The sequence below is a fragment of the Fopius arisanus genome, unplaced genomic scaffold (genome assembly GCF_000806365.1).
Source record: "Fopius arisanus strain USDA-PBARC FA_bdor unplaced genomic scaffold, ASM80636v1 scaffold00007, whole genome shotgun sequence".
In the NCBI taxonomy this organism is placed as follows: domain Eukaryota; kingdom Metazoa; phylum Arthropoda; class Insecta; order Hymenoptera; family Braconidae; genus Fopius; species Fopius arisanus.
Window position 1 is genome coordinate 723,148 of NW_011887746.1, and position 18,012 is coordinate 741,159.

Sequence of the window (18,012 nt, forward strand, 5' to 3'; positions counted from 1 at the left end):
TCAGTACTTGATGGAGATGACGACGAAGTTGAACTGTCAGTACTTGATGGAGATGACGACAATGTCGAACTGTCAGTACTTGATGGAGATGACGGCGAAGTCGAACTGTCAGTACTTGATGGAGATGACGGCGAAGACGAACTGTCAGTACTTGATTCAGATGGCGACAAAGTTGAACTTGGAGTACTTGACGGAATTGATGGTGAAGGTGAACTTGAAGTAGTTGATTCAGTAACCGGCGGCGCAGTTGTAGCCGGGCATTCTATCGCTTTAAATGCATCCGGATCCGAAGTGCATTTCCCATTTACAGTTGACTTGCAAACGATGCACTGCAACGATTCCCCTAAAATTCAAAAAATTCCTCACAATTCCGGGCCAAAAATTTACCCTAAAAATTCCGTAAACTTCAAATAAATACCTAGTTTCAACTCGGCGATGAATACAAATGCGAAGAGCACAAGTATCACAGTCTTACTTGCAATCATTTTGAATTATATCTAAAACTCGACAATGAAACGACTTGAACGCGAAGCCTGAAGCCCAACAACTGACACCCGAATGATCGCTGTCGAACTGTTCAAGTTGATGAATAGCCCTGAGTACTTCCACTGACGACCAATGGTTATATGATATAAAGATAATTGTGATAATTTATATTTCGTCCCTTTAAGTCTTCAGCGATCATTACGATCGGCGCAATCGTTATCGGATATTTTTTTTTGTTATTCTATCAGTCGACAATTTTCTTTTGTTGCGCCTATCTAGCGATAACGTATCGTAAACATCTTTACATTTGATTCCCTGGGTTGTCGATTCTATTATCGGTTCATCGTCTGCCCCACTCCCTGTTAATTTGACAATTGACAATTTTTCCATTTGCCTACATGATTCAGATCGTTAACGTAAAAAGTCATTAACCAAAAGTACAGTATCGGAGAGGTATTGGAAAATGAAATCCATGAGTAAACACATAATTATTTTTATTCAAATCCATTGAGATTGTTGGGATAACTTTCGACTGTTGAAACTGTAGAAAGTCGAATCCTCTGAATTCACACATGTAATATTATTCGGAGAAGACAAATCAAGTATTACACATTAGCGTAATTCAACGGCTTCAACGGCTTCAATCAAGTGTTAATGAAAATTTTAAAATTTTTGTTGGGATTTCATTAAGTGTAAAAATTATAATATTTCCTTGGGATTTTTTCCGAATGTCAACACAAAGTCCCACAGGGTGAAATAATCTAATCCTTGGATATCTCTAAACAAATCCTAAAACCCAAGAACGATTGGCAGTGTAAACTGATGATAGCGAAAACTTTACAATCCACCACTTTACGATCACCAATTTCCCCTAATCCGGATGAATCTAGTAATTTCTACATTTCCACAAAATAATTATCAAAAGAGTGAAAAACAAAAAATAAGTGGGCTGTCGACTTTATTTCCTCTGTATTGTTGCTTCTCCCTTAATTAATCAGAAAGAGAAGTGCCCGAATTAATTAATTAATCAATTCATTAATTTCTAATTGATTAATTTGAAAAACTAAACAAATGTGTCCGAATAGATCGCGAAAATCGATATTATTTGAGTTAATCACTAGAAATAACTAGTCATCACAAAACGAAAAATTTCGAATTTCAAATTTCCAATTTGACAAATAATTTCTTTCAGTCGGAGGCAAAAAAAAACAAAAATAAAAATACGGTTTTTACTTCCTGTCGGCCTCGCAGTGCCTAATAATACTATTTCATTAATCTCCGCATTACATATTTTTTCGAGTGGAGGTAAGGAGGACACAGCGATGCCGTGGGATTTTTTTTTCAGACATCACAGTGTGCAATAAACCATCGGCTGTGATTTTTCAAGTGAAAATCCATGGTGTATCCACACAGTGACACGTTAAATTGTCCTCTCTCTGGTTTCACACAAATGAAAAGAGTATCTATCCCCGTGTACACATATTCCCCTGGACTTCCGCCGATTTTTTCACTCGATTGTATGAGTGTTAGCCGTCTGTGGATCTCAGGCTGGTGAGCGTCTGCCCATCGGAATGCGGTTGTACCACTCGCAATGTTCCTCTTTTCCAATCCTCTCATCTCCCTCCAACATCCAGCATTCCCCTCAGGTGATATTGCATACGTGTTTAAATCCAAAAATTACAACGAAAGAAAATGATTTTTCAGTGTCGCCATTTTCTGTCTGTCATTTTCCTCCATCTTCTTTTATCTTTTTGTCTCTCATTCACAATGAGTTATTTTCATTACTGTGGTATTTATTGGTAATGCAAATGTCACTCGTTTGCTCGTGGCTTAAACGAGCACTTTACGGTGGACTAATTGTGCCATTGGGGCTTAATGGCCGATTCCATTAAGTGCACTATTATTTGAACACATTATGTTGGGGGGAAAGTGAATAATCGACATTTTTTTTAAATTAAATCGTGAATTTTGCCCGAGGTCATGGCAGAAGGCTACTTCGCACTGGGCGTTTGTACTCGTCATCTACGTCTCGGAGATCTGGTGGATCTGCATATCCGCTGTCATCGTATCTAGTGCAGCGAGAACCTGGAGATCTTGGAGGGTGCACCGAGTGCACGGGATGAATGCTGAAAATGATTATCATTCAAATAATTAATTAATCAATTGCATTCATTTAGAGAGCAGAATGGAAGCTGTTACTTGGTGTTGTGAAATCGCGCTTTGTTAATTTAATGATCAACTAGAATCGGGATCATGGTATTGAATCTTCATAAACACCTCGTACTTGAAATTGAACGATTCACGGTAACAACAGGTAATCCAGTTGGATCGATATCTAATCTCGGATTGATCGTTACCTTTGCGAACGATTGATAAAATATTATGACATTGGGATGACATTGTTGGAGGAATCGAAGTTTGTTGAGCCAATGGGTTACAAATTAATTCAGATAGGTTCTTTCAATCCCATCTATTGAGTGGAAATCGGTTACAATGTGAATTTCTATTCCCATTATTACATTCTATGACCTTTACTGTATTCTATTTTCAAGTGATGAACAATACAACGTCGTACCGCTTAAATCTCTCCATTTTTTTTATCGTTGAGATATCATTTACAAATCTGGGGGGGCTGATAGCTAATTTGGGTCATTGAAACTGTGAAAAATAGCTTTATAATCTTTTTATGAGTGACTGTGATTTTCCAAGATGTTTTGTCAATATTTATCACGTTTTTTCCAGTCTATAAACGGATATTGGTGTTTTGTTATCATTTTTTAAAATCAACTACAGTAAGACTTATATTGATCACTTATATTGACAGATCAATCGGTTAATTTTCATTAGTTACAATTCCGATCAGTGGATTTTTCTCCAACGCTTGATTTTTGCACAATGAACCACTTGCTTTTAATCAAATAGAAGCTTTATAATATGATCATGTGAAGAGTAACCTATTTTTTTTTTATATTTTGTATTATCTAATTAGAGGAGATACCTCTTATTATCTTGGTATCCTATTAATTTTATTTGTCTGGAATCTAGTTGTAATTAATTACAAATGTTTTCAAAACGTGAAGCAGAAAAATTCCTCTGCTGATACCGATGATTTTGAGAGGTGAGTCACAGGTTGAAGATGTATATCTCAAGTAATCGGAGAATATAATCAAGTGTTTTCTTCAGGCTGATAAGAATTTCAGCCCGTTATTTCAAGGTAACCATTCCAAAATAAAATATACGCTGAATTTTGGGACAAAATATTATACACAATTTGACTGAGATTTTTCTGCGACCATTTCATTTTCTACATTTCTCTACCCTCTACATTTCTACATTTTCATTGACATTCTCAGAGTCTTTTAGCAGATGAACCGTCAATTTGAATAATTTTTGATAATTGTTCTATTTGCTTTGATAATTCTTTTTCTTAAAAATTGAAAATTTAAAAATCGGATCGACACTTAGAATCGCCACCGGACGGAACTCCTAATCTATCGCGGATAGAAAGAGTATCTTCCGTACTTTTTCAATGAAATAGTGATAATAAAGTATAATACAAAAAAATGTGCTATCTCTGTGATTCCCTATATTCGTCGAAAGCTTATGACTGGACAATCCGTGACTCAACTTCATTTTTCAAAAATGAATAGAACAGGCTTCGAACCATTACATTAATCGTTATTAATTCGTAAAGAATCGAAATTAGGTGCGGTATAAATAAATAAAGTAGTGAAAAATGATTTTACCTTGTGCACCTCGAGGGACTAGTTTCCAGGGGTTCATCATATCTTCTGGAGAGCATGGTGAAATCTCTGTGGGCGGCCACTAATTTTTGCAGCCGTGAGATAATCTCGTAATCGGGTGTACAGATGGGCTCATTAAGTATTTTGGCGACAGAAACTCGAAAGCTCTGGAGTTGTGACTCTCTCCTCGTGACCTCCGCCAAATTCTGCTTGACCTGCGCCAATTCGTCCCTCAGCAGTTGCAAGGAGTGATCATTTATCGATCTCTCCTGATCAGCACTCTCCGTCGTTGTACGCATTTGATCCTTGAGTAAACCGAACTTTCTAGTGTATCGTGTTCTCAACATTTCACTCTCTACCAGACGCTTTTGTAGTTCCTCGATCTTTCTGCTCCGCTCCAATGCCGCTATCTGCAATGAATCCATCAATTTATCCCAATCCTTTCTATAAATTCAAGAAAATCTAATATGAAAAGGAGAAAAGAAATCGATCTCGAAATATCGTGAAAATCTCGAAATATCTCGAATGACCGGAAGGGTAAAAGCCGCAAGACGAAATCGACCCGCCACTGCCACGTCGTAGCAAAATTAAAAAAACTCAACAAACGTCGAAAATTCAAAAAATCGGTTAACGTTGAGAATCATTGTGGACACCAAAGGAAGTTGCAAATTATTGGACAAATTTGATCAAGGGCCGGGAAGAGCGGAAAAGTTTGGAAAATTCAAAAAATCTCAAACATTCAGGCAATCTCTAAAATTTGGGAAATAATTTGCTTTTTCGATAAGGAAAATATGAAAAGAATGATTTAATATATAATTTGCTTACTTTCTTTATGGATCTTTACATAAACAAGAGAAAGGAAATCGATCTCGAAATATCTTGAAAATCTCGAAATATCTCGAATGACCGGAAGGGTAAAAGCCGCAAGACGAAATCGACCCGCCACTGCGACGTCGTAGCAAAATGTTGAAAAATCAACAAACGCCAAAAATTTAAAAAATCGGTTAACTTTGAGAATCATTGCGGACACCAAAGGAGGTCACAAATTATTGGACAAAATTGACCTAGGGCCGGGGAGAGCGGAAAAGTTTGGAAAATTAAAAAAATCTCAAACATTCAGGAAATCGCTAAATTTTGGAAAATAGTTTGCTTTTGTGATAACAAAAATATGAAAAGAATAATTTAATTTACAATTTGCTTACTTTCTTCATGAATCGTTATATAAACAGGAGAAAGGAAATCGATCTCGAAATATCTCGAAAATCCCGAAATATCTCGAATGACCGAAAGGGTAAAACCCGCAAGACGAAATCGACCCGCCACGACGACGTCGTGGCTAAATCTCAAACATTTTGAATGAATGCGCGAGCGGAGCACGATCTCGTGGTAAAAAAATCAGAGATTATTGAGAACTTCAATCACTCCCCCACGTATTTTGACTCATTGTTCTTACTTAGAAAACAGCAAGGAATTACCCTCAATCATCCCAAAACTCTCAAATCTCCTTTTCTCCCATTCGATTTTCTCCTTTTCCATCATTAAAAGAATGAAGACAATTTTCCACGCAATTGCAAATGCTTTCCCAATCCCCAATTACTTATTAATTTCCCATTTCGTCGGATGTTAATATCCCACTCTAATTCAGCAATAGAAATTCCGAAAAATCGAATTCTTATCGAAGAATGAGAAATCGGCGAAAAGGGGTTAAAAATTGCGGAAAAATATAGTAGCGGGGAATAACGATCATCTAATGACTATGGTATCCTCGAAATACATATTCATTAACCTTGTAATCAGCGGCTTCGGTCAGTTGGGTACTGAGCTCTCGATTTCGCGACTTTTCTTCCGCCAATTGGATCTGCAAACGCTCCACTTGCTTCGCCGCTTTCTTAGCCCTGAAATAATAATGACATTTTAAATATCATTTAATGACTCATGTCAGGCAAAGACTTACCGGAGATTGGCGTCATCCCTTTCGGCCTGGAGGATGGTCTTTATTCTCACGCCATCCTCGTGCAATGAGAGTTTCCTCCGCAAAAGGTCCAGGTGCAAGTCTCGACGCTGCAATTGCTCTCGAAGTGTCCTCACGCGACGCTGCAGCTGATAAACAACGGATGTCTGCAATATCCATTTGTCATTTAATATAAATCCATGATTTTTATTGATCAGCCGACAAAATCCTGGAGTAAATTGCCCCAAAGAAAAAATTGCAAACGATAAAATTGCAGGTCGACATTTGTGAATGCATCAATTGATTTTAACGCAAGGAAACTTCAGGGAAATACTTAAAAATTTATAATAAATGTTTGTGCAATTCCATTAGCTGAGGTTTGCGGTTGAAAAAATAATCATCAATAAATAAGCAAAAATAACAATCAACCTACAGAATAATGTGAATGAAAAAATGGGATATCTCTCTTGATTCGTTCTCTCTCATTAAATAAACGTGTAATGCTTGTTGATAATCCAAAATACTCATATGAAATCATTGAAAATAATCTCTAAATTTTCCTGTCTACACGCTTACTTCTTTGAGACACGGTAGCTCGAACGACCGCTCCCGTCGAATCCTGGGAAATGTAGTGTAGTTGAAGACTAGCTGTTGAAAGCCCACGCAAACAGAGAAATTTAAAAAAAAAACGAAGAAAGACAGACAATGAGAGACAACAGTTATGAAAGCGAATGTGAAGACCACGAATATGTATCAATCATTGTTTGTTCGTCATTATTTTTCACCTTGTCGACGAGTTTGTCGGTCTCTAAACGAGCCAATTGCTCAGCACGTACGAGCAAAGCCTCTGTCTGCAGCTCCAAACCGATCTCCTGGGAAATTTCATCCATCTGCATGGCCTTCCCCAGACGATCCAGAAATATTTGAAACTAAAAAAACAAATATTACTCGTTGACCTCCAAGAAACCTTTGTCTTAATTCTCATTTCTATTTCTGTTTCGTCATTGTTGTTTTATTGTTTTTGCTTTCAGCTGACGGTGAGGGATTTTCTCACAGTATTTTACTGATGTCTTGATAAAAAATGGGGATCACGCGGATTAAACGTGTGATGTTTTCTTTCGTTTGTGTAATGACTTAAAATCAGGCCTCTGAGACGTAGTGGGGCGAATTAATTTTTTAGTTTTCTTTCTTTAGCAGTTTTCATCGTTTTATTATTATTTACGGGAATAAATGTATGTGAAATCAACAATTGGTTAATGAAAGAATTGAATTCTTGAAAAAAATCCATTTTCTCTTTGAAAATCCGAGATGTACCCCTGGGTTGAGGCGCAAAACAAAATTTTTTGCTTCCAATATTTTTGATAATTTTATCGTCATTAGTAAAGAATGAATTTTAATTTCATCAGAATAAATTCAACTCCGAATTCATCTCCGAGTAAATAAAGAATGCAATTGCTCGACTCGCATTGACATCCACAACGCGTATAATTATTCTCTTACGCTCTGTTTGTCCCTCCGCAGTGACTCTTTGGTGAGTTCGCAGCTGGTGAGCTCTGACTCCAATTTATGAATTTTAGTCTCCAGAAGAGCACGATCCTCCTCAAGATTTCTCATTTTTATCAAGCTCGAATCAACCAGCTCCGTCTGTCGACCCGCTGCATCAGTCGCGGTATTTAATTTATCTTTGAGACTTTGGATTCTCTGGAATGATCGCCAGTGCGAAATGATTAATGCATTAGTAATAATTGAGGTTCATAAATGCCTCGCCTCTTTTTGCCGAAGAAAATCGTTTCAAATGAAGAAAAAAATGATAAGATAAAGCTACCAGGAAGATGATACTCTCACGAGAACCGGAAGAATCACGAGAACAAAATCCTAAAGTCCCACGGACAAATATTTTCATAAATATGATAAAGATTTTGTTTCCAGTGTTGATAGATTCCCTGAAGACCTTACCATCGCCTGATCCTTGCCGTCAGCCAAAATCTCCCGTATCCTGTCCTTGACGGCACTATCGTGGGACTCAACAAAACGACCCGGTGTGCTCAAAAGAATCGTCAGGGACTCGAGAAAATGACGCATTTCATTCTGGGCCCTCACCGCCTTCTCCTCACGATTTTTCAAGTCATCTGCATTATTCCTATTGTATTACAACTCGTGTCTAACAATAACAATAACCACCCGTACAATGACGACTGTACATACATGATGTACGTACCTCGTAGCTGACAAATAATAGCTTCCTGGTTGGTAACATTTCCTGTGGCACTGGTGAGACTTCTGTTAGCATTCACCAATTTGTCCCTGAGCTCATTATTCTCTCTCTCGGTCACTCTGTACTGCATCTCAAGACACTCCTTGTCCTGGATTAATCGATGTAATCAATTGAAAACATTGAATGAGAAGAGAAAAAAATCGATTGGTTGTTAAATTTTGAGAAAAAATCGGATTGATATGTTTAGAATAGGAAATAAAAGAAAGCCATGATTTAAAGACTAGTTTAAAATGTCATCATTGTTCAAGATTTATGAGTGACTTTCACCTGGCGAAGACGATCGAGTTCGGTATTGAGATTCGATATCTGGCGTTGCATTTGATCTCTGTCGATATTGGCTCGATCTAGGGCATCTCGGAGGCTTTTCGTTTCCACTTCAACGGATGTCAAGTGGCTTTCTACACTAGTTGTCTTCGTACGCAGCCTGTTGACCTCTTGAACCAACTCCTCAGCCTTGTGAATCACCATTTCCGGTGTGTGATGGGTGCTGTCGCAGAATTCGCTGTTGAGTGCGTGCGCCAATCGTCGAACAAAATCGTGAAGATTCAAGCGCGCACGTTCTTTCATCTCGATCTCCTCCGACATGTGGTGCTCCAATTGACAAATTTTTTTCTCGTACTCTCGATGCTTGTCCTCGTGGTATTTCAGGTCTCTCTGGAGGCTCTGGAGAGTTATTTCACTTCGACCCTGAGTTGCGTACAGATTCCTCTCTCGATCCTCCAGGTCCTGGGGGTAGAAATGATCGATTGGAAAATTGAAATTCGCTGGAAGTAATTCCGCTCGAATGAACATTGGAGGACAGTTCGAGATGATATTACTTGGATTCTTTTTTTCAGACTGGAGATGATGGAGTTCTGTCTGGCAGCCTGTTCCCTCAGCTGATCAGCCTCCACCTGTAACTCCAGGAACCTAGAGTCCTTGCATCTCACCGTGGACTTCATCTCTTCCAACTGAAAATCAATTAGGTACCATCAACAAACGATAACTCTCAATTGGATGGATTAATCACTTACTTCGGCTGAAAGTCGATCTCGTTTGTACTCCAGTACCGCCAATTCGCTCTTCAGGCACGTCGTGACATCGTGGCTCATATCTTCCTGCTCCAACTGGAATATTGTTGAATCGATAAATGACCCAATACTTCTCCCTCATTTCATCTCGAACCGCGGTTAAATATCGCGGAAATATATCGTTCTACTCATCGAGTCGATATCCACGGCAAATGTTTTTCACTCGAATTCCATACGAGAATTTATCATTACTTCGGACAAATCGGTTTATAATAAATAAATTCTTATGTTGTTCTCCGGAAATTTGCGTTTAATTTTTTTTCCTGATAATCATAATATTTTTGTACAATTTTTGGCAGTTGAATTGTCAAATTCTGATTTCTACTAGATTTATCGTATTATTTATTACATTACAGCATTCAGACTAAAAATTTTGACTTAATTTTATTAAAAGTTTTTTGACTTTTGAAAAGATATCGCCAGATTCAAAAAATGGCGGTTAAATCTGTTTGCGAATTTTCCTCCGGGTGAAATGTAAAGGGCGCCTGATTTCAGGGAATAATTCACAAATTACTATTTTTTCTTTCGCGAAAATCGCGGGACCCGCGAGAGGCGACGGGCGCAGAAATTCATCGGGCGAATCCATGTAAATGGTTTCCTACTCGTGATAGGGCATATCGTGACAACACAATGCACGAGCTCATCCCGAGCCTCAGGAAGGAGCGACAACTATTCCTAAAAAAAAATTCCCCATTGCTGCAAAATGTTGACTAGAAATAAACCGCGTATCCCGCGCAATAAACAACCGCAAATGATATTTGAAAATTCCGTGGCATTACGAAGAACTTGAGGAAGTATACCAACACCTGAGCAGGTGAAAAATCGATCCGCAGAAATACTATGGCAACGCGCCCTTATTCCCGCAGGTCAATATTTCCTGACGTCAAATTATTATTTATTTTAAAAATCGCTGAAATCCTTAAAAAAATCAACTGAAAACTTTTTTAAACAACTGATTTAACATAAATAAAGTTTTCCGTTGCTAAAGTGCCTGGAATTAACTGAAATGTGGAAATTGAAAATAAAAGCTGGTGCAAATTTCGGTAGCTGTTTATTTGAATTATAATTTTATCATCACCTTATCTGGTGAAGAGATACAGAGAGTCTCGAAGATCCTGAGGTCCTCCTCGGTGTTTCCTGGGGTTTCTTTCGGAGATTCCTCGGAGCTCGCCATCCTCTATATCTAATCCGCCCCACAATAACTAACGATTTTTAATTTATATTAATTATCGATTCATCTCGGGGGGAACTCTCTCGTGAGTGTCCTGACATTTAATTGCAAATGCAAATTAGAGAACAGAACAGGTTCAAATGCACGTGCAGACGCGGAGGGTAATGGATAAAAGTGTTGCCCTCACTCCTATTGAATGTCAACAGGAGACTTCAAGGTTGAGGCGACGCCATTGCAATCGACTATTCAATGTCCAGACAATAATAATATCTGGATAAACCTGATTTAATTTTTACATTCATAGAAATGATTATTGAACTTTACATGGGAAATTTTGAATGAAGAGAGTGAAGAAATCGAGTGAGTTCCTGAGTTTCACTGCCTCGGGGAATCTACTTTAATTTCTGGTGTCAAGGTAGGTTTCCTCGCAGAATTGTTGTTAGGAATATCTCGATTAACAATAGGAAATTGTACAGAATTTGTTTATTTCTTTTTGCGAATGAATCTGATATTTCTAATTTTCCAGTGTATGTTACAGTTCTACCAATGGATTTCAAAATTATTAATTTATTTTTTGTCCAGGTTGCGCCAGACGAAGTCACCGACTCCAACGAATCCCCAGCCCATGACTGCTATGGTGAGGCCGAGCAGAATTTTATCGGGGCTTCCTCCCATGAGGTAGACTGGAGTCCCCCTCCAACCTAACGTCTACAAAAATAATGTAATCAATTATTATTTTATTTACTATTATCTAGGAGAGACCTACAGAGTTATCCCAGCAAATGGAATTGATTTCATTTCTATTGGGGGTTTTGTAATATTTTTATGGATAATTTACCTGGAATTTCTTCATTTTTGCCACCACCTGAGGAGGTAAAGAACTGACATTGCCTCCTGACCCTGCAGCTGGGCTGTTGACCTTGGCGGCCTGTGTTTTGACACTGTCCCAGATCATAGTTGGCTGATCAGCTGTTTGCAGAGGATTCGGAGACTGAATGCAAAATAATCGAAAATACTTATCAATTCAAATAAATTGGCACATGCTAAATAAGTTCATGTATATAAAAATCCACGGAATTTTTCAATGGAATCAGCAAAAATTGTCGGCAGTTTTTAGATCGTGTAACGAATATTAATATATATATGATTTTAAATAACGAGAAAATTCCCTCAATCTTTTCAACAGTGAAAAATGAAAATTAAGGAATAATCCATAAAGCAGACATTGAGGTTAAGTTGATTGTTACTCTGACAGTCAACAATTGGCGCATTCTACCCCTCAACAATTACTTGTTGTCATTAATTTTTCCACTGCCAATTTTTATTTGCGTCTTTCGTAATTATTGCGATGGAAAAACCCAGAAAAATGGGGTGGAAAAATAATTTTCGTATCGACGAGTTGTGTAATCAGACACATGAGTGAAAATAGTATGTTTAACAGTTGATTCTAAAGCAGAAGATTTCGACAGTGTCTTTGATTATGGAAAAATGAGGAATTACTCACAATTGGATAGAGTGGCTGGAGATTTGTTGAATTTTTCAATCGACCAGTGAACTGATTGAACTGGTAAAATGGCATCTTGAGCTCAAAAGTTGCGCAATTACTTTGAGTCTGCGCAGGCGCGCTCCGATTAGGTACCACTGTACACAAACTTGTAAATTTGGAATAATCCGCAAGTTGTCAAAATTCTGTACTCCCGGAATAATGCAAAAATGGATAACAAACAGCCGCCAACCATCATTTTCCACCCGATCATCTCGTCGATCCAAAAAATCGCACTATACGAGACCAAATCAGTAAGTCTACTTGCAAAAATTAATGAAATAAACAAAAAAATGTTGGTTAAGAACCCCCAACTGTTTCAAACTATTTTCTAAATTATTCCACAGCGTTTTTTTGAAGAAAAAAACATCCATAACAAATTCCAACTCTGTCGCAGAATTAAATAAGCCATTTATGGAGAATTGAGAAAGTCTAATAGTTTCATTAAAGAATGCTATTGTTTTTAATTATTTAAATGAACAATTTAACAAAAAACCGGAGGAAACTCTTACAAAAACTTTAGTCAATTTTTGTGGCACATTGCTTTATCTTTTGGAATATAATTAAATAGAAAAACCGAACGCATATTGAAATTTCCATTTGAAACCTTTGCTTTCAGAGATTCTACTTGATGGGTTCGAACAATACTCAAACTCGCTTCCGCGTGTTAAAAATCGACCGTCAAGAGCCCCGAGAGCTCTGGCTGGTGGATGACAAGATGGAATATACCCAAGACGAAATAATAGAGCTAGTAAACATGATAGATCAGGGTAATCGTTCAAAGGGTGGTAATCGTTCAAAGTCCCAGGGATTAGCAAAGGTGGTATCAGCCTTCGGAATCGTTGGCTTCATTCGTTTCCTGGAGGGCTATTATCTCATCCTCGTGACAAAACGCCGACGTGTTGCAGTAATCGGTCACCACACGATCTACAAGATCGAGGACACAACGATGATCTACATCCCGAATGATTCCGTCCGTATTTTTCACCCAGACGAGCAACGCTATGTCAAGATGTTCCAGAGTATTGATCTGAATAGCAATTTTTACTTCAGCTACTCGTATGATTTGACTCAGACCCTGCAAACGAATTCAGCAGCTCCAAAGCACATCAAATCTGAGACGACAAATGAATCGACAAGTCAAAATACAGTGGGCAATGACGAGGACTTCTTCAACATGTGGCTGTCGAGAAAGAACTGGCAGAAGAGTGACGAGTATGGGATACGAAGCAATCCTCATCGTCGTTTCGTCTGGAATGATCACCTGCTGAAACCCGTGGAGAAGGACCTCCACAGGGACTGGATCCTCTATATCACACACGGTTTCGTTGGCCAATCAAACGTCAGCATATTTGGCAGATCGATGTACATTATTTTGATTGCAAGAAGAAGTAACAGATACGCTGGTACGAGATTCCTGAAACGTGGAGCCAATTGCAAGGGTGACGTTGCTAATGAGGTGGAGACTGAACAAATAGTCCACGACTCGGCAGTGAGTTCCCTTCACAACGGTAGATTCAGCTCCTTCGTCCAGATGAGGGGATCGGTTCCTGGGTACTGGTCCCAGGATATCAGCAAAATGGTGCCAAAGCCGACAATCTCCTGTGTTCTAGCGGATCCATTTTTCGAGTGCACTGGGGCCCACTTCAATGAATTATTAAAACGCTACGGTGCCCCCATTATCATCCTCAATCTCGTGAAGAAACGGGAGAAGAAAAAACACGAGAGTATCTTGAGTGAAGAGATGTTCGACGCTGTGGAGTATCTCAATCAATTTCTACCCCTCCACCATCAGATCCAGTACGTAAGCTTCGACATGGCGAGGATGAATAAAGGAAAGACTGCGAACGTCATGGGAAGACTAGGCAATATCGCCAACAACGCAGTCCTCAAGACTGGAATCTTCCAGTCTCAGGAGCCGTACTACAACCAGAGAAGAGTCCTCAATCCCTCAGGGAGTGTCAGGAGAAGTCACAGGGAGATGACGAGCTCGATTACCAAGGGATCTGATGTGGAGGTGAATCCCCTGATCGAGGATAAGATCAGGGATTTGTTCCTCACGAAGGGAACAGTTCAGACTGGAATTATCAGGACTAATTGTGTGGATTGCCTCGACAGAACAAATACTGCGCAATTTGCCATTGGAAAGTGTGCACTAGGTTATCAGTTATGTGCTCTTGGAGTCTTGGAGCAGCCAAAGCTGGAGTTTGATTCTGACTGCGTTAGAATGCTTGAGGAGATGTACGAGGATCATGGTGACACTCTTGCTCTGCAATATGGGGGCTCTCAGCTCGTTCACAGGATCAAGACGTACAGGAAGACTGCCCCCTGGACTAGTCAAGGGAATGACATCATGCAGACTCTCAGCAGATACTACAGCAATACATTCAGCGATCAGGAGAAGCAGCATACTATCAACCTGTTTCTCGGGGTTTTCGTGCCACAGGAGGGGAAACCACCGATTTGGGAGATGCTGACGGATTATTATCTCCATAACAAAGTTGCTGTCGAGTACAGAAGGAGGAATAGAGTTCTCACTCAGTGGTGGGACGACAAGGTCTACAAATGCTTGCCTTATGCTTACAATCAGGTCGCCAAGACCTGCTCTGAGATGATTCAGGTGCAACATTCCCAAGAGGAGATGGTCGATATTTATTACGACTATCATCGACCCTTTGAACTCAATCAGCTGGCTGATATTTACGCTTATCAGGTGGGCTTTTTTCCTAGGGATTTCGAGGAATGTCTTCATCTCATTCGTAGCTAATATCTTAGAACTGGAGGGAGATAGTGATTTTTTTATAATTAATTTCTCTACAAAAAGCGTATACATTGAACTTCCGTTAAGTACCCGGCCGATAACTGCCCGCTTCCCTGAAATTTTTGCGAGCTTCTGCCCGTAAACATCAAAAAGCGCAATCGAAACTGAAAATATTATTTTTCCCTTTAAAATTCTCGGAACTCTTTAGTGCGAATTCGATGTGTTTACATTCCCGACCGTGGATACTTAACGAGAGTCCACGGTAAACAAAAATATCGTATATGTTCGATTGGTGAAAAGATATCAGCTATAAACTTATCGTGAAAAAAATGCACTCATTGGCTTTTGTATTCGTTAGGTGAGTCACTCGGTGCGAGACTTTATGCCGCATTTCACCACGAATTTCAGTCCCTTTGCCGTGCGAATCAGGCCAGGAAGGCGAAGAGAGGAGACTTCCAGTAAAAATGCTAACATCAGGAATCCCTCAATGACAGGGCAGAGCAGTACGAGCAGCAATGCGAGCAGTGCGAGCTCTAGTGTGGATACGAGTTCAGACGACGAGGACTCGCGACATGGCAGTGACAGTCAACTGATTCCCCTGAAGGAGCCAGGGGAGGTGATGAGCTTTGAGAGCCTATTTCCCTCGATGAGGGAAGTGTACGGGGTCGAGCCCCAGATCCCCAGGAGAAGTGATCTCATTCTCTATAAGAGATATGTAATGATGGGAAGAAATTCCACTCACCACAGCGATCACTCTAGTCTAAGGTCCAAAATGGTCCAGCAGGCGACATTTCCGGACGTCGTACCTGTCAGGGTGGAGCTTCCCAAGGTCTCTGACATAAGTGTCAGTATTTATGAGCAGTATGTCCAGAGGGGGAGGAATGGGGGTTTCGCCCCCAGTCCCATGGATCTTCATCTTTATGAAAAATATGCCAGGCAACAGCAGATGATCCTCGGGGTGCCCTGCAGAGAGGCTTTCTGACCAATTCATGGAAATCCCTCAGCAATATCAATTTGATTAATTAATTAATTAACTGATTAATATTTAACTTGAAATTATCAGACAATAAACATTTTTAATGGTAAATTAATTCAATGAGATATTCATGTCATTTTGATGTTTTATTTATTGATAGAAATAGGACACAGGCTTTGCGTTCGTCTGCATAATCGAAAAAATAGAATATTCTTCGAAGACCTGCCCGTGATCCCACAGTTTACTTCAACTTCTTCTTGGGGCGGATGTTGTTCGTGTGTCCGCACTTCTTCTTGCGGCAATTTGTTGCTCTTGGGTGAAGACGTGCGTAGCACTTGCGACAGATCATCTTGTCGCAATTGTACTTCTGAGCTAGGATTCTCAGGGTGGGCTCGATCACACCGCCACGAAGACGAAGCACCAAGTGCAGAGTTGATTCTATCAAAGTAAAATTATTGACAGGATTTGAGAGAGATACTTTAATCATTTAATTTGCAATCGAAACGTCACGTTTTTATAACAATATTTTTTTCTGATAGGTCAAATGTTTTTATCTGTTTTAATTAAATAATTGAAAGATGATTACTGGACACTCTTTTCGGTGGATTATCGAGTTATTCATAATTACCCTTTTGGATGTTGTAATCAGAGAGAGTACGCCCATCCTCGAGTTGTTTCCCAGCGAAAATCAATCGCTGTTGGTCTGGAGGAATTCCCTCTTTATCCTGAATCTTGGCTTTGACATTTTCGATGGTATCAGAAGGCTCAACCTCAAGGGTGATAGTCTTTCCCGTCAAAGTCTTGACGAAAATCTGCATTGTGGCTCACCTGGAAAATCCAATCACATTCTCATAAACAGTAATTTTTTAAAATAAAGTCTTTTCTCCCTCGCCAATAAACTGTAAATCGAAAAATAATTATTATCTCAATGAAGTATCGCGAATTCTCTTTCACCATTGACTTCCTAAGAGAATGTTTTTCTACCGCAAAAATATCCGTTCGAATAATTAAATGTAAACAATTAGTTAATTGTGATAATTACTGTTATTGGGAGGTCTGATCAAACTGGAAATTTAGCTGGAAAATTAATTCACAGGGGATAACCTAAAAACGACAGGGAATCCTGTCAATTCTTCGGTCTGACGAAAAACATTTGACGGAGGAATAGATGAAAATTTGAAGGGGCGATAATTCATTTGTCTTTTGTTGCTCATTTTTTTACGCAATTTATTCTTCTTTTGGGGAAAAAATTATGAAAAATTATTGACTTACTGTAACGACAACGTGTAGGCTACACAATTCTCCTGAAAAAGAATCAATCGTAATAGTGGCGACTTCAACTTCCGTTGGCCACAACGAGAAACTCTAAATTTTACTTTCATCAGCAGCTTCTGCGCTCTTCTGGTCAATTTCTGCACTTCAACTGCAATTCCTATTTCAGTTGGTAAAAGACAATTATCAAAACAAATTGTAAAAATTCATGATTATGATTATAGTATTTCTCTGGTAATAATTCATATTTCATATGTTTTTCATATGTTAATTTATATCTTGGCAAATATATTGAAGAAAAAGTCACTAACTGGTCCAATTTATTTTTTACAAATAAACATTTAATTTGTCATTAAAGACGTAAATCATTTTCGCTTAGGTAATAGCAAAAGTAATGAGTAAAAAACTTGGATGGGAAAAATTCTTCGGGGAATTCCCACCGAAGCGCAATGCGATAATTTTTCTTTAATAGATCCTCGGATATATATTTTGCTGGGAAATTATCTCTCGATGAAGTCTTTCATCCTCAATCTCTGAAGCGCAATAATCACTTGATCTCAGAATTGAATAAATCATTATGATCGAGGCGTTACCCATTTTCCCCCGATTCGATAAACTTGTCACAAATTAATCACTACGATGATTCCTCTGACTCACCAGAAATAAAACAAATATTATTTCCACAAAAGAAATTCGCTAAATTCAATTAATCACGTGTTTGAAAAAATGAATGAAAAAATGTAGCGCCTTTATGGGAAATAAAA

General features: G+C 38.8%; 5 protein-coding genes across 6 annotated transcripts in view; 1 reads left to right on the forward strand and 4 right to left on the reverse strand.

Moving 5' to 3' along the window:
* Nucleotides 1-628, reverse strand: part of LOC105273799 (putative protein TPRXL) — a 1,945-nt gene extending 1,317 nt beyond the window's left edge. For both annotated transcript variants that reach the window (XM_011316435.1, XM_011316434.1), the window contains exons 1-2: nt 419-628; nt 8-343 (exon numbers count right to left, since the gene is read on the reverse strand). In XM_011316435.1, the coding sequence (XP_011314737.1) occupies nt 8-343; nt 419-485 (403 nt within the window). In that variant the 5' untranslated portion in view covers nt 486-628. The remainder of the gene's footprint in view (nt 1-7; nt 344-418) is intronic.
* Nucleotides 629-1,008: 380 nt separating this feature from the next.
* On the reverse strand, nt 1,009-11,068 carry LOC105273802 (coiled-coil domain-containing protein 170). Its single transcript, XM_011316438.1, has 12 exons — nt 10,604-11,068; nt 9,469-9,561; nt 9,274-9,405; nt 8,723-9,181; nt 8,399-8,543; nt 8,137-8,309; nt 7,681-7,881; nt 6,966-7,109; nt 6,184-6,347; nt 6,016-6,124; nt 4,233-4,639; nt 1,009-2,612 (listed from the first exon to the last, which is right to left on the reverse strand). The coding sequence occupies exons 1-12, from the start codon at nt 10,697-10,699 to the stop codon at nt 2,465-2,467; spliced, it is 2,271 nt and encodes a 756-aa protein (XP_011314740.1). The 5' UTR covers nt 10,700-11,068; the 3' UTR covers nt 1,009-2,464.
* Nucleotides 11,069-11,164: 96 nt separating this feature from the next.
* LOC105273800 (uncharacterized) lies at nt 11,165-12,311 on the reverse strand. The gene is made up of 3 exons (XM_011316437.1): nt 12,201-12,311; nt 11,535-11,687; nt 11,165-11,404 (listed from the first exon to the last, which is right to left on the reverse strand). The coding sequence occupies exons 1-3, from the start codon at nt 12,273-12,275 to the stop codon at nt 11,264-11,266; spliced, it is 369 nt and encodes a 122-aa protein (XP_011314739.1). The 5' UTR covers nt 12,276-12,311; the 3' UTR covers nt 11,165-11,263.
* Nucleotides 12,312-12,317: 6 nt separating this feature from the next.
* Nucleotides 12,318-16,064, forward strand: FIG4 (polyphosphoinositide phosphatase FIG4). The gene is made up of 3 exons (XM_011316439.1): nt 12,318-12,493; nt 12,859-14,952; nt 15,359-16,064. Exons 1-3 carry the CDS (start codon nt 12,410-12,412, stop codon nt 15,980-15,982), a joined length of 2,802 nt encoding a protein of 933 aa, XP_011314741.1. The 5' UTR covers nt 12,318-12,409; the 3' UTR covers nt 15,983-16,064.
* A 45-nt stretch (nt 16,065-16,109) lies between these two features.
* On the reverse strand, nt 16,110-17,345 carry RpL40 (ribosomal protein L40). The gene is made up of 3 exons (XM_011316440.1): nt 17,249-17,345; nt 16,605-16,804; nt 16,110-16,414 (listed from the first exon to the last, which is right to left on the reverse strand). Exons 2-3 carry the CDS (start codon nt 16,792-16,794, stop codon nt 16,218-16,220), a joined length of 387 nt encoding a protein of 128 aa, XP_011314742.1. The 5' UTR covers nt 16,795-16,804; nt 17,249-17,345; the 3' UTR covers nt 16,110-16,217.
* Between the last annotated feature and the right edge of the window lie 667 nt (nt 17,346-18,012).